Below are 15406 nucleotides of genomic sequence, written 5' to 3'. Positions count from 1 at the left end.
AATACTTACAGACGCGGACTTTGAATGTACACGTATTGATGAGTGTTGGTGTTGAAGCATCCGCTATTGTGCAAGTTACGTCAGTCTCACCACCCACGAACGTTGCGGTGTCGGGATCAGGGATACAATTCACATCCACACCTGCAGTTGGTGTTACCCACGTAATACCTGTTGCTGTCATTTTACCAGTGTCTGGTAAAACGTCAATTGTACCAGGAGCAGCACATGACCCTTCGGCAGTAAATACTGGCGCTGCAGGAAACAACACAAGAACACAATGATTAGTACATCAGGATAACAACCTCGTCCCCATGATGTCAAGCAGTACGCTCCAACTATCTGCCCTCAGGCACTGGATCATTTGCATGTCAAAATTCTTGGATGTTATAATGAGCTGTTGAACAGGTTGCTGTTCAGTTTCAAAACTACATGTGACTGTTTGATTTTGAATGCGGTGACTAGGTTATACAGACCCTTAATTAAGGGAATAAATTGTGTGTGTTTGGGAGGTATTATAACACTCTGTTTAAGACCGGTGTGAGTCCGGATGGGTGAATCGCCCATCCAGACTCAAACCGGTCTTAAACAGAGTGTTTAATACCGACCGAACACATATTTATTCCCATTCATAAATCTTTTTCAGTCCAAAAAAAAAAAATCTTTTCGATCCAAATATAAAAAAATATTTCTGATATTCACAACTGACATTAACACATCATACTCATCGAAAAAAATATAATCACCTAGTACATCACTCAAAGTAAGTTACCACCCACTAGGGCTAACAAGTGAGACTGATCGATCGAGGTTGAAGTTAACAGCATAAAAATTCCACCTCATCACTTGTTGGGTTTACACGTAAATGACTCAGTATTTTCAAATATGTGTCGGGTAATCACACATATCTTTAGCCAGTATCGTTTATGCTTAAATTATACCCACTGCGATTAATTTCTGGGGCACTGAAAAATTGTCAGCCTCATGCATCCCTCTCCCCCCAAAAAATTTAGCTACATGCCCACACTAAATCTATGGAGTGTCATGGCCTAGCGGTTAAGAGCACTGGACTCATGCTCTGGAGTTTAAGAGGCAACAGTGGCGTGGGTTCGAGCCCACAGGGTGGACACTTGTACCCTTAAGCAAGGCACTTAAACCATTATTGCTTCGTCCTTCGGATGGGATGTAAAGCCGTAGGTCCCGTGTGTAATCCAATGCACGTAAAAGAACCCAGTGACACTTATCGTTAAGAGAAGGAGTTTGCCCCAGTGTTTCTGGTCTCCTGTATAAACTCCCACGTGGAGTATTTAGGAGAAAAACCAACCAAGAACCAAGAACCAAGAAATCTAGACCACTACACTTTGGAATAGTGGTGTGCATTTTCAGGATTTAACAGGAATAGGGAACCCCTTTGAAGCAAAACACAGGAGTTGCGGATACCCCCCCCCAAAAAAAATTCAAATCCCGGAAGTTGTCTGATATGAAGGGCTTAATCGCTTAAAACCTTTCTTTTTCGTTGTCTTAGAACGTAAGTAAGTTGTTAAGCTGGTTACGGGTACCCGATACCATAATCTGGAACCGGTTCCTGACATCAGTGGTCAGGTACTTCAGGGTACCAAATTATGGATTGTAATCATGTTACTTTCCATATATTGAACTCATCAACTCAACTCACTAGTTCCAAGTGTTACTTTGAAGGTACAAGTGGCTTTTTGTGAAGTCAAAGTACCATCCTGAGCAGTACAAGTTACATCGTTTGCTAGGTCATCAGTGAAACCGGGACCCCCAGAAGGAGGACTACAGGAAGCTGTTACTGCAGCTCCAGTTGAATCAGCGTTTACTGCAGGCGTTGTGAAAGTGGGGGAAGCACCATTTGCAACCACCATATTATCTGGGCAACCAGTCTCAAATGTTGGATCTGTGGAGATGACATCCCAAGATGGAATTAATCAATCTGCTCTCATTTGTTTGTTTATAAGTAATCATAGTGGTTGTGGCAGCCATAATGATTTAATAATAAAGAAACAGATAAAAAAAAAGGTACAAGATTTCTGTAGAAAAGCATTGCTTTGGGCTATATACAGAATCCACCCCCTGATGGAACTTTTGAAAAGAAAAAGGTTAACAACCAGAAGTAGTCCAAATTGGTAAAAAGTGCACAGTTTCTATTAGAGCATCACAGCCTGAAAATTATGAGTTTTAAATTAGTAACATTTTTGTACATAGCACAGCGAAGTGGACTTCATTTTGTACAGTCAACTTAGAGCGCGCAATTTTTACACAGAGTCATGAAAGTGTTCACATGAAATAAAACATATTGACTATATAAAACAGTTGTTGCAAAATAAAATTTGAAAGTATACTGGCAAAATTTCTGAAATCATCACTAGATTATATTATGACACTTGCAATGCTTGAAACATCAATCAGAAGATTTTTTTTTAAATTATCCCTTCGTAACACAGAGATACGCAAAGCATCTCTGTGTTCTGAAGGGGGAATCTGGAGGTGTATCAATTTTTCAAGGGACATAAAAGGAGTCATTTCAACAGTGTAGTATAATTTGTGTTCAATTCAAAATTTTATATGGGTGGAGGTACACCCTGGGGGTGGGGGGGGGGGGGGAAGAACCCCTCTCCTTGGTAGTTATGCCACTGCAACCGGGGGTAAATCGGAGGGGGGGGGGCTTACAAATCCCCAACCCTACTTTTTAACCAGGGGGGGATGGGCTATTGAATCCCCCCCCCCCCACTTTTTCGTGATGAGAAAAAAAAAAGTGCGGATTTCGAGGTATTTTTCGAACTTCCCAACAACTGAAATGTATTTAATAGCATTGAGAAGTGGAGAAACATAAGTACAGAAGCTTTAAAAATGCGCCGTTTCGATGTAAGCGCGAGTATACATATTGATACACATCTATATCTTGAAGAGCGCCCTCTAGTGTAATGTGGTGTCCAGTGACTCCAGTCCTTCCCCCCCCCCCCCTTTTCGAATTTCCACAGCTGGGCATTTTTGGTCATCCCCCCCCCCCCCCCCCGGCACAGATTTACGTCACTGCACTGCAACAAGACAAAAAGTCACTTAATGTAAAGGCTAAAAGAAAAACAAAGAAAAAGAAAGCACACAACTGGAAAGAGAAAGTGTCTGTTGATTATCAAGATTCAGTATTAGAATGAGACACTTACACACTTTGACATCAAAGCTACAGCTGATAAAGAGTCTTGATTCAGTGTTGTCCGCAGCTTCACATGTCACAGTGGTATCCCCACCTTTAAAAACAGCAGGAGTAGAGTGGTCACAAGTAATAGATGCTCCTGCTGAGGCAGTGGGCTCAGTCCAGGTCACAGTTGCGGTGTTTTCACCGGCGTCTGGTGCAGTGTCGATTTTTGAATCAGCACATGAACCCTGATCAGTAAAGGTTGGCACTGAAGAAAAAGAAACGAATGCACTAAATCAAACATCTGATTATATGAAACACTGGCAGATCCATGGTTGTGGATTTTTAAGATCAACATGGCTTTATTTTTCTCTTCATCAGCACTAGAAGTAACATATAACCAGCATTACTTTTTCAATTTTCATTTCAAATGAGAAAAGTTGCACGAAAGGGATTTCATGAAAGACATAATATTTTAACTTACGTGTTCCAATTGTCACTTCAAAGGAACATGAAACCTTCCGTGACTCAGTACCTGTAGCTTCACATGTAACGGTTGTTGGACCAGCAGGGAACGTAACTGGGTTATCACAAGTAACTGTAGGCTTTGTGGTGCCATCTGTGTCGACGTTTGTTAAAGGCTCGTCAAATGTCACCCCATCACCAGTTGCGGACGGGAAATCCGCAGGGCAGGCCCTCTCGAATGTTGGGACTGTTTGTGTGTGGAAGATTACAGACACCAGTTAGATCTAGTACGATTAACTTGGACCCAACTTATCGCCTTTTTAACATTCAGACACGGTCTGGCGATAGTGGGGTCCAAGCTAATCATTATATGCCGAGCAACACAGTTCTGTCATTGACCCAAAAACCCAACATTGCCCAACAAAAACATTAAATTTCACCCTCAAAACGGCCTCCAAATGACTAGATACGCCACCTGAGGTACAAGTAGACATCGATAATTAAGATAGTTGTACTGAAGTTTACTTACGATCCGGATGAAAAGTGAAATTTCCCGTTCAATTCCGAGAGCTCCCCTCGCGATCGTGAATACGTTAAAAATCCAATGCACGTTTGAATTGCGATGTGGTCTTCATGCCCAGCGTTCATTCGATGGTCCCCGTATCCCGCGTGCGATTCCGTTACCGAGCGTGCGCGATGCATCGATTATGATAATGATAGTCTGGAGCACGTTTGTAAACATGAGTGCATTTCGAACGATAATAGGGAGTCGGGAACTAGCTTTAACTGGTTTCCGTCCATAAAATCTGCCCTAGTTCTCGACTCCCTATTATCGTTCCAATTGCACTTGTGTTTACAAACGTGATCCAGTCCACTCATTATCATAATCGATGCATCGCGCTAGCTCGGTTGCATCGCGCACGCTCGGTAACAGAATCGCACGCGGGATACGGGGACCATTGAGTGAACGCTGGGCATGAAGACCACATCGCAATTCAAACACGCAACGGAAATTTAACGTGTTCACAATCGCGAGGGAGCTCTCGGAATTGGTTTACACATTCCAGATGATGCTAGGTTTACACATTCCATATCTTTCAGCCGAATTGCCGTGAATAACCATTTTTGAGTAAATCGGGGAACGGTTCTTGGCTGCCTCGGGATGATTCTGTTTAGGTCTGTGGAACTCATTAAAGATCGGGAAAGGCCCCGACAATTTTGGACATGTTCAAAATTGTCCGAGTGAATCGGGAACCAATGTCAATTCTTGTTTTATTCTTGTTGAATTCACAACTTATTCTGGATATTCTTACAGCATTCTTACAAGTTATTCTTGGTGTTAACAGTCCAGAATCATGCTGAATCTTTACGAAAGTTTCAAGAAATGTACCAATATTATAAGAGTATTAAGCTTGAGTTATTCGTACATTATTCTCGACAAAATCACTACAATTCAGTTTTATTCTGCCCTATATCACGTTCGTTTGGCTCAGCTTCCACTTCTAGTTCTTGATTATTTTTTGTTTCATTCTTAAGTTATTCTTACAAATACCAAAATCGGGGCTAGTTTCTCACGATGCCATCAAGAATTTGTTTTCGGGATAGATCGGGGCATTCGTGGCAATAATTTGGGAATGTGTGAACCTAGCATATGTTGTTACTCAATCAAAATAATGAAAAACTTTCAAAGGATAGCTGCAGAATGAAAAGGGATTCTTGCTTTGTGGTTACCCTTTTCTTCGAACCACATGATACTTACACACACGAACTTGAAATGTACATGTTGTCATATCAGCTGGAGTATCTACATCTTTTGCTGTGCAAGTGACATCGTTGTTTCCTCCGGCATATTTCTCTCCAGGCATTCTGTCACATGTCACTGCTGCCGGTGTGTCACCTACTTTAGCAAGTGGGATAGCCCAGTACACCGTAGCATCGTTCATCCCCTCGTCCGGTTGTGTAATGATCTCATCAGCACAGGGGTCATTGACAAAAGTTGGTGCTGAAGTGTGAAAAGAGAATGCCGAGAAAATTTGAACCTGATCAACAACAAAATAATATGCAGTTCGGTGATCCGACAAGCCAATTTGCAAACCTAAGGCCGAATAAAAAAAAACATGTTTCTCGTCCGGGTTTTTTTTAAAGGGGAGGAAGCGGGGCTTTTTATTTTAATTTTTTTCAAGATGACCACCATTTTAAAATTTCCTCCAAACGTTGGTGTTCCACTGTTCAAAGACACTTTTAAAAATGAAAGACAAGTTGGACAAGAGAACTGAACATATTTACAGTGTCATTTAGGGTTGTATTGGTATTGGTATTTATTTTCCGATGAATTTGTAGACTTTTTCTGTGACATTTTTTACTACATTTTCAAAAATAAAAAAAATAAAAAAATCCAGGCGGCCTCCAAAAAGGAAGCGGGCGGGGACGAGAAACATGTTTTTTTTTTTACTTCGCCTAACAGTCCACAGACTAAAGCAGGCCTAGCAGCAGACTTGATAAAACAGTAAAAGATGCTTTTTGCCTGTTACTGCTCCATGATAAAACAGTGAAACATGGTTTTTGCCTGAAGGGCAAAACCTAATTTGATTAACATCACCCCAACACCATCTTATGAATAGTTAAATGCGGAACCCACTGCTATTGGAACCAGCCAACCGATCTTGAAGCTCGGTGGTCGAGTGGTAAGACATCTGCACTAGTAGAAAGCTAGAAAATGTATATTTTTCGTGAAATTTCCAGATTTGTTTGCACACGTTTGCGTATCAAAATTCAACATGAAATTTCACGAAAAATAGACATCTGAAAAAGGCAGCACTTTCTGATTAGCCTATAAAGAGGGTGAGAATGCTTCTAAAGCAAAAATAAACTACAAACTAAATGCGGAAATCAAAATTGACAAAGTTCTACATGTTTTTGTACCTGTACATCATGTGTGGCCTTTATATTTACGGGGGTAGCCCAGTAAATTGGCCACATTTATGGGGCTAGGTCCAAGTTACTCGGCCAGTAGTACTAGTACTAGGCTATGTATGATCATGGAAGTAGAATGGTCATACATGGAGGAAGGAACATACTCCCAGAATAGTCCGAGTAACTTGGACCCAACTTATCGCCTTTTTTAACATTTGGACATGGTCTGGCGATAGTAAGGTCCAAGCTAATACCGCGACCTAGACAACACAGTCCCAAAAACCAACATTTTCCAACAAAAAACATCAGATTTCACCTTCAAAACGGCCTCCAAATTACTAGATATGCCACCTGAGGTACAAGTAGACATCGATAATTAAGATGGTTGTACTGAAGTTTACTTACGATCCGGAAAAAAGTGAAATTTTCCGTTCATTTCGGAGAGCTCCCCTCGCGATCTTGAACACGTTAAATTTCCGATCGTGTTTAATGTTTGAACGACGCGATTTCTTCTACATGCCCAGCGTACATTCGATGGTCCCCGTATCCCGTGTGCGATTCCGTTACCGAGCGCGCGTGATGCATCGATTATGATAATGATCACGTTTGTAAACACATACATGTGCATTTCGAACTGTAAAAGGGAATCGGGAACCAGCTTGAACTGGTACCCGCCATAAAAGCTGCGCTAGTTCCCGACTCCCTATTATCGTTTGAAATGCACATGTGTTTACAAACGTGATCCAGTGTACTCATTATCATAATCGATGCATCGCGCGCGCTCGGTAACGGAATCGCACACGGGATACGGGGACCATCGAATGTACGCTGGGCATGTAGAAGAAATCGCATCGTTCAAACATTAAACACGATCGGAAATTTAACTACTCCCAGAACTAGTCCGAAAATTTGGGACTCTCAATACTGTGTATGAGAGTCCCAAAACTGCATCAATTAATAAGAATTTAAGAAACATGTGGCATGAAGCGCGGAAATAGTCTCAATTTAGTACACATTTATGAAGAGGTCAGTCTATCCAAATAGTTGGACCATAGTTGGACATGTATGATGTACCAGTCTAGTCTTCAGCCCCATTTTGGAATCACTTGACTTCCCTTAATGAAGAAAAGTCTCCTTTATTAATAATTGAATTGAGTCTGCAAACTTGGTTGGTGAAATACTGAGAACATTTTGTTTGCCCCAGGCAGTGGAATTTTTGGAGAAATTTGCTGGCTAAACTGTGAGTAAACATGGTAAAGTGGGCCTGATTTAGTTTTGCACGTTTCAGGGAACTCCAGAGCCCCGCCGTGTCAGTCCCAGAACTATGTCTGAGTTGACGCTCACGCGGAGGACGGAAGGAACACAAGTCATGAAGTGACATAGCCCCATAAATGTGGCCTATTTACTGGACTGCCTCCGTAAACATAGGCCACACATCCACATGTACAAAAATCGTGTCGACGGAGCCAAATTTTGATTTTCACATTTAGGCTTAGTTTGTAGGGGTTTTTTGCTTTAGAAGCATACTCACCCTCTTTACAGGCTAATCAGAAAGTGCTGCCTTTTTCAGATGTCTAATTTTTGTGAAATTTCATGTTGAAATTTTGATACGCAAACGTGTAAAAATGAATCTGGAAATTTCACGAAAAATATACATCTGAAAAAGGCAGCACTTTCTGATTAGCCTATAAAGAGGGTGAGTATGCTTCTAAAGCAAAAAAAAACTACAAACTAAGCCTAAATGTGAAAATCAAAATTTGGCTCCGTCGACACGATTTTTGTACATGTGGATGTGTGGCCTATGTTTACGGAGGCAGTCCAGTAAATAGGCCACATTTATGGGGCTAGAAGTGACATAACACTACTGGAGTGCAGCACAGCAGTTACACCAAAATATAGCGCGCCTCCAATATACGTATTGACCTAAAACTAGTTGCAAAACAACTTCAAGACAAAACACACAATCACCTTCTGTCACATTGGAACATCACTGAGTGGAATTATGGAAGCAAAAATTAATAGCGCTCTCAGCTAGCTCCGGCTCCCTGCGCTGCCTTCGTAGCGCCGCTAGAACAATGGAGGGCACACTTTCTCGATTCGTCTGTAACGCTTCATGCGCAAAACAGCAGACGACTACCGTCGGAAACATTACGTTAGCGAATTCCATAAACTTTTACACTAATTTCATATTACGAGCAGTAAAAGTTTGTAAGTTGGTTCACATTTATGCAGTTTAAGAAATTGACGAGGATATTGTCAGAATTTCACACGAGCCTAATGCAACTTGAGTAGGCCTAACTTGACTCTTGCTAAGTTGCATACAATATCGTCCAAATTACATTTCCGATGATTTTTTTTTTAACATGTTCATTGAATTACATCATGAGCCACTAGACAGATCCCACGTTATTATTACTTGAAACAAACTTAAGCATAGACATATCCCAGCGTATATTTAATGGGGGGGGGGGTATAAAAGCTAGTCTCATTTTTTTCTCTCCGAAGGTCCGAATTCAGCCAAATTAAGTCACTTTTGGAAAAACCGTTTTATTTTTCTTCAACAAGGCTAGGCTTTTTGAGTCCAATTATACAAATTGTTGACATTTAATGAAGTTTATCCAAAGAAGTTTCTTCCTTAACAAACGCTATCCGGATTTCGTACATGTATGTAAACTGACTTAATTGGACTAGCCTGGGCTTATGTGCGTCGACACTTAAATTTCCACTTATTATCACTCACGGAGTGGGTAATAGGAAAATGCAGCTTACTTCGTGATGCCATTTCCCGCCCTCTGCTTTACTCAAGAAATTTGCAAATTCAACATTCAAAGAATATAAACGTGGAGGCTTTTTTTTTGTTCGATGTCTAATTTTTGGATGTCAGTGATTTAAAAAAAAAAAATTGATTGTTTTCTTTCGCGCGGAACTCCAAAACTGCACCGGGGTGGGTAGCAACTTAAAGGCTTGGTTGTCAAAATAAGAAAACGCTTTTCAACTACACACTTTAGAAGAACATAATTCCACTTAAGAATTATAATCATCTGAATTATAATAACTGGCGATCCCAAATTGAACAAAATTGATTGAATTCGATTCACTGACCTTAACATGTCTTCACCTATCTATATAATAAGAAAACCCTTCCACAAACTGGGAAAATCGATGACGTTCTGTTCAGTAAACCACCCTCGGAACAGTGGCGAATATCGGAGAGAGGGTGTTGCAACCCCCCCCCCCCCCCCCCCCCCCCCCACCCTTGCCAGTTAGGACTCCAACCCGATACATTGGAATGCTAAGTTTCTAAATTTATTCTCAAGTTACCTTAGAATACCGAAAAAGGAAATGTAAATTTTAAAATGCCACCAGCAGGGTCACGGTGTGCGGCGCCTTTACTCAACCCCCCCCCCCCCCCCCCATCATCCGGGTCAACCCCACCCGTTTCCTGAAAGCTATGTCCGCCCTTGTACCTCGTTGATGTGTCACATCAAAACCTTGAACCGAAGATCAAAAATGTCACTGTAAATGCACATTATGTTGAGATGTGTATAATTACATCTCGACTATAGTGAAATATACATAGTTCCCGGCCACGATTCCCGCACGCATTATAAGGCCAAAAAAAAAGTCTCCGGTTTCTGGTATGCGCGCGCGTCGCCGTGGCCATGCGCGTCGGCAAAATGAAAAAGTTTTTTTTTCCAATGAAAGATGATGTCTCAAAACCGCCAACTTACTGATTTGACTGGAATCCTGCTGCTGCACGATTTTAACGTGTTTTTAGATGGCTGGGGTGACGATCGAGAATAAGCTTTATGTGGCCTCTCTGGACTCCCATATATTTGCGCTAAAGTTTAGTCGGCCACCATTTGCAGTCATCAGCCGACATTTGAAGCAAAAAAAATCGGGTAAAAAAAAAAAAAGCCGCGTCGCCGCACCACTTTTGGGCAAGCTCCATACCAGAAACCGCAGACTTATTGACTTATTGTTTTTTTGACCCAACCATTTCTGTGTTCCCTATATACTAGTTGATATCCGGTTTTGCTCACGAATAGAAATTCGCACTGGCCGAAATATAAAAACCGAAACCGTGACTCACGAAAATGGCAACAAAAAAATGGAAGATTCAGTCAATGATGGGACATCGACACAAGGTGCATATCCAGCACTGCATGACAAAAATTAGCCTTTAATGGGGAGATTTTAATTTGGCACTGCAACTGATGGAGGGCCTGATCGGTGCTGTGTTTTGTCGGAGAGGATTTAAAATAAAATTTTAAAAGGTACCGAATTCATACAATGGCTTTGGCACTGAGTGAGAGCCGGTTTCAAAGCTATTTTAAATTGTACATAAATTATGCATGGCAAAGGTGGATAATAGTATAATAATATAGCGCTTATATAGCGCTTTATACCAAAGGTCTCAAAGCGCTTCACAATTATTACCCCTGTTCATCAGGCCATGAGATCAAGCGCAACGCTGTACGGCACAGCGTGGGACCGTTCACATCATGGCTTGTCCGACACTAATCAAACTTTGGTTTGACGAGGTAAAAGACAAATTATATTCAGTTTTCAATTTTTAGATATCCTAAATAAAAAATTCACTTGGACTCATTGACTATTTCCACAGCTTTATACACGGTATAAAAGTCTACAAATACGATTTCTTTCTTTAGAGATCATTAAAATTTATCAATTTTTGTCTTTAAAAAAAAAAAAAAAAAAAAAAAAGGGGGCGGCCTCTAAAAAGGAAGCGGGCGGGGACGCTAAACATGTTTTTTTTTTTACTTCGCCTAATACACACATACCGTGCCAAGTGCTATAAACGAGTACAGCAGAAGATATCGCACGCGTGCAGGGTGAGTAAAAGAAGAAGGAAACCAAAATGGTGCCCCCTATTATTATTATTATTTTTTTTTTTTTAAGATTTGCATGTAGCGTTTTCTGTATCTAGGATAAAAGCCCAATTAACAAGCTTTTCTAGTGCAAGAATCATTTAAATCGCTCATAGATCATGCCCTTTTCCAATCACAAGCATAGGCCTAAATACCGGGGTTTTTTTTAACCTTGTCAACGGGTCACATGTTACTGAAGGTACTTGATATTTCAGTCAAAATGAATCCATGTCGTATCCTGAACATTTTATCAGAATAATCCCACACGTCTCTGGGGTAGCCAAGTAGAAGGCAGGGTAAGACTTTAAACTCTTGACATTGTAAAGCATGTTATTATTTCAACACTGGAAGAAGCATGGTTTAAATATTATGTTGTGATATCAAGTGCCAGATGGTTGTGAGAGTGCTATGATGTGTATTTTGATGTGTAAATAGTTTTTGTCTTGCTGAAATATCACTTACATTGTACCTTTATTGTGATCCGTGGACAAGGTTAAAATTTAAATTAATATTGTGTTTGTGTTTATAATTCCATAACTGCAATTTCTGCAAAAGTACGTGAGTGATTTGAATGATTCTTTAACCCTAAAAGGGCCGGGTTATTTTGACCATCTCTCAGCCGGGGGGGGGGGGGATTCCGCCCCCCCCCCCCACCCCCCCCCCCCCCCGTAAGATCTCGGCCATCGAGTGACGAAAAATTTTGAAACTCGGTACATGTATAGAGCAACTCATCATGAACATAGGCCTACCCAAGAAATTTCATGAATATAGGTCAAAGGGTTTTGGAATTATGGCTAATTAATTAATGTACGAATGTAATTCTGGTCTGTGTACACGACGTATAATGGGAAAATTCAGTTTTCACGGCGCGACAACCCGTGGTCTGATTTTTATGTTTTTGGTGTCAAAAGATGCGCAAGGCTCGAGGCTAATAAGTCATAACAGCTCGGGTCGCAAAAAAAATTGTTTAAAGGCTATCGCGGAAAAAAGTCGAGAGGGGCGGGATTCTGCCCCGGCCCTTTTAGGGTTAACTAAAAGAAAGCTTATTAATTAGACTTTCACATCCTAGATCTTAAACGCGCTACGTGCAGAACTAACTTGTTTAAAAAAAAAAAAAGAGAGAATGTGATTTGGGTTTCCTTTCTTTTTATTCACTATGTATACTTTGCTGCCTTTGTGTAAGACACCTTGAAAAAAACAAACGACAAGCAAGTTCACCGGCAATCGATCGTGTCACTGGATACGCACATATAATTACGACCGTGACAGACGTTATTTCTAAATTCGCCATGAATCTCCTTTTGGTCCGCGACAAACGCCGTCAAATTTGCAAATGCTCTCGTGCTAAGTTTCGAACTTTAGGCCTACCTCGAAAAAAATATTTCGATCACTTCAAACATTTAAATGTACTTTTAAAAAGCCACCGAATGAAAAAAAACGCGGGAAAAATTACGTCTCCAACTCTCCATAACGCACAAGGTATAGATAGGGACAGAGAAAATTCAGTTATAAAACATACAAACTGAGTTCGTGAAAACAAACACATGTTTTAACTCTAAAAGAGTGGAGATAGCCGCGCTGATTTACTAATTTTAAAGGTAGAGTATACAATTTGCAGCTATCCAAAAAGTAACTGACGAAATCATTGTTAAACAGCTTACTTGGTTTTAAGATAGTAATGACAATAAACTCCCTGTGAAATTATTCTTTCTAGCATGCTGTCATTTTGAAGGAAACAATAAAAAGGAGGTAATTTCCAAAGATGCGTCTCTAGACGCATCTTTGGAAATTTCTGTCAGTAGTTCGTTTTTAATCGGCGTAGCCGTGAATGGGTACGTGAAAAAGCGTTGACACGACGCACACGCGCGCGATTGCTATAATTCGTCGGTTTAATGCGTGACACATCGTATATAGCCGCAATCGCCTGAGCTGGACGCTGATTTGGGACGCAATTCAAAACATGACTCGGCAACTTTTTGTCAGATTTTCTCGGAATGTACAGCATTCAGTAAGCTAAAACTTCATTAGGTTAGTTGTTAAGCATGCACCTTCTTTAGATTTTGAGCACTTTTGTTGCTTCAAACGAAAACAAAAAATCATAAATGACAAATGATAATACTGTACCTTTAATATTTTTGGGAAACTTTTTTTTTTCAGAAATAGAGTTTCACGGATTGACACCGTTGAGCTTTCTTATTAGCAGAGGCGTAAATCTGTGCCGGCGTGTGGGGTGGGGATGGGGGATGACCAAATCCCAAAAAGTGCCCGGCCGTGGAAATTCGAAAAACGGGTGGGGGGGGGGGGGCACATTACACTAGGAGGCACTAGTTCAGAATATAGATGTATATCAATGAGTATACTCGCACTTTAATACATCAAAACGGCGCATTTTAAAAGCTGGTATATACTTTGTTTCTCCACTTTTCAGTGCTATTGAATACACTTTGGTTGTTATACCTCAAAATCCGCATTTTTTTTCTCATCGCGAAAAAGTGGGGGATGATTCAATAGCCCTCCCCCCCCCGGTCAACATTGGGGGGGGGGGGGATATATATACCCCCATCCCCCGGGATTACGCCCCTGCTAATGGGTTTTCTTAGGCTTTTTTCCCCAAAACAAACCAGAGATTTGGTGTGCGAAATCAAGCGAGAAGCCAGGCGGGGAAGAAAGGGGAAGAGGTGAAAATGGATGAACTAGTCTTCTGCAGGAGCAGATTTTTCCTAATAGTGTTACTTAGGGGGTAGACACGGTTTACAGTTGAATTATATCTTACCTGTCCCTTGAACAGACATTATACATAGCGCCAATAGCATCATGGCGCACAGTCCTCGTTTGAGCCCCATCATGGTTCTCGTTTTTACGCCTGCAGTCCTCAGCTCACTATCGAACCTGAATATTCCCAGCAGCGCGTCTCTCACCGTCTTTCTTCCACAGTGCCAAATTTGCAAATGTGTTCGCGGCAAAAATGCACGCTTTTGAACGGATTCGATGAAAATAATATGCAGACAGAACGGGACTTGGAAAAAACGGGTCGGTTGGTATGTACACCACACCCTAAACAAAAATAGCTAGATAAGGCCTACGCAAAAGCATGAAATACTCTGATGTGGGTGTTGCTGAGGTAACCACACATTACATTTTATTGTTTAACTTTCGAAGTTAATTTTCAAGCTTGACCATCTGTGTACCCAAACGATCGAACCTTGTACGCAGCGCTGCAGCACACTCACCCATAACATTATAACACGAAGTTAATCATTTACACGTACGAAGGCACTAGAATAAAAACTGCACCGGAACGGTGTATGCAAAACAGGTTGTGCAGAAAACCCGATATCTGGATAATTCAAAGAGAAATTTATTTGAAATGTTGTATAGATGATAATTATATCAACTACTTGTAAGAAGATGAGAGTTTAAACTCCTGCTTGCTTTTTGTTGTTGATTTTCTACAGAATTTTTACGGACTAAAAAATAAAAGACATTAGCAATTTTCCTAGACCAAAATTGAGAAATGAATATTTCGCACATGCCCTGTGCCATGATTATGGCATAATATTTGACAGACTCTTGTGGTTTTCTAATTCTAATTAAAAAAAGCAATATATAATGATAACATATTTATGACAGACTGGAATATTAAAAGAGCACCGGTGTTGCTGTTGCGGCTTGTGTACAAAACTAATGAAGTTCATTTAGAAAATTCTGCTACTGCGCTTTCGGTTCATTATGATTCTACACTTTTTCAACAAACGGTAATCTTCTGTTTTTATATGAGGCGGAGAATTCAACGGAATCTGCCACGACGGGCCAGTCACCCCTACCGGTATTTTTCTTTACTCATTAACAAAGTTGATTGATATTTCTAATATGTACGCAACGGGTAGGAGGGTCAATAATGAGTAATCTTTACCATTGGAAAAACTGATGTGCAATCGGATCGTATTTTTATCAGTTAGGGCAGTAACGGTCTTCACTGGTT

At 40.7% G+C, this 15406-nt stretch overlaps 1 protein-coding gene across 1 annotated transcript in view; it reads right to left on the bottom strand.

The window, feature by feature from the left end:
• The window catches only part of LOC119740603 (hyalin-like), a 41518-nt gene extending 27251 nt beyond the window's left edge, over window positions 1-14267 (bottom strand). The window contains exons 1-6 of the mRNA XM_038215961.1: window positions 14198-14267; window positions 5379-5621; window positions 3639-3866; window positions 3183-3422; window positions 1673-1915; window positions 10-252 (exon numbers count right to left, since the gene is read on the bottom strand). Coding sequence (XP_038071889.1) covers window positions 10-252; window positions 1673-1915; window positions 3183-3422; window positions 3639-3866; window positions 5379-5621; window positions 14198-14267 — 1267 coding nt within the window. The remainder of the gene's footprint in view (window positions 1-9; window positions 253-1672; window positions 1916-3182; window positions 3423-3638; window positions 3867-5378; window positions 5622-14197) is intronic.
• Between the last annotated feature and the right edge of the window lie 1139 nt (window positions 14268-15406).

This window comes from Patiria miniata, unplaced genomic scaffold (genome assembly GCF_015706575.1).
Source record: "Patiria miniata isolate m_02_andy unplaced genomic scaffold, ASM1570657v1 HiC_scaffold_5, whole genome shotgun sequence".
Lineage (NCBI taxonomy): Eukaryota > Metazoa > Echinodermata > Asteroidea > Valvatida > Asterinidae > Patiria > Patiria miniata.
This window is presented reverse-complemented; position numbering and strand designations above follow the sequence as displayed.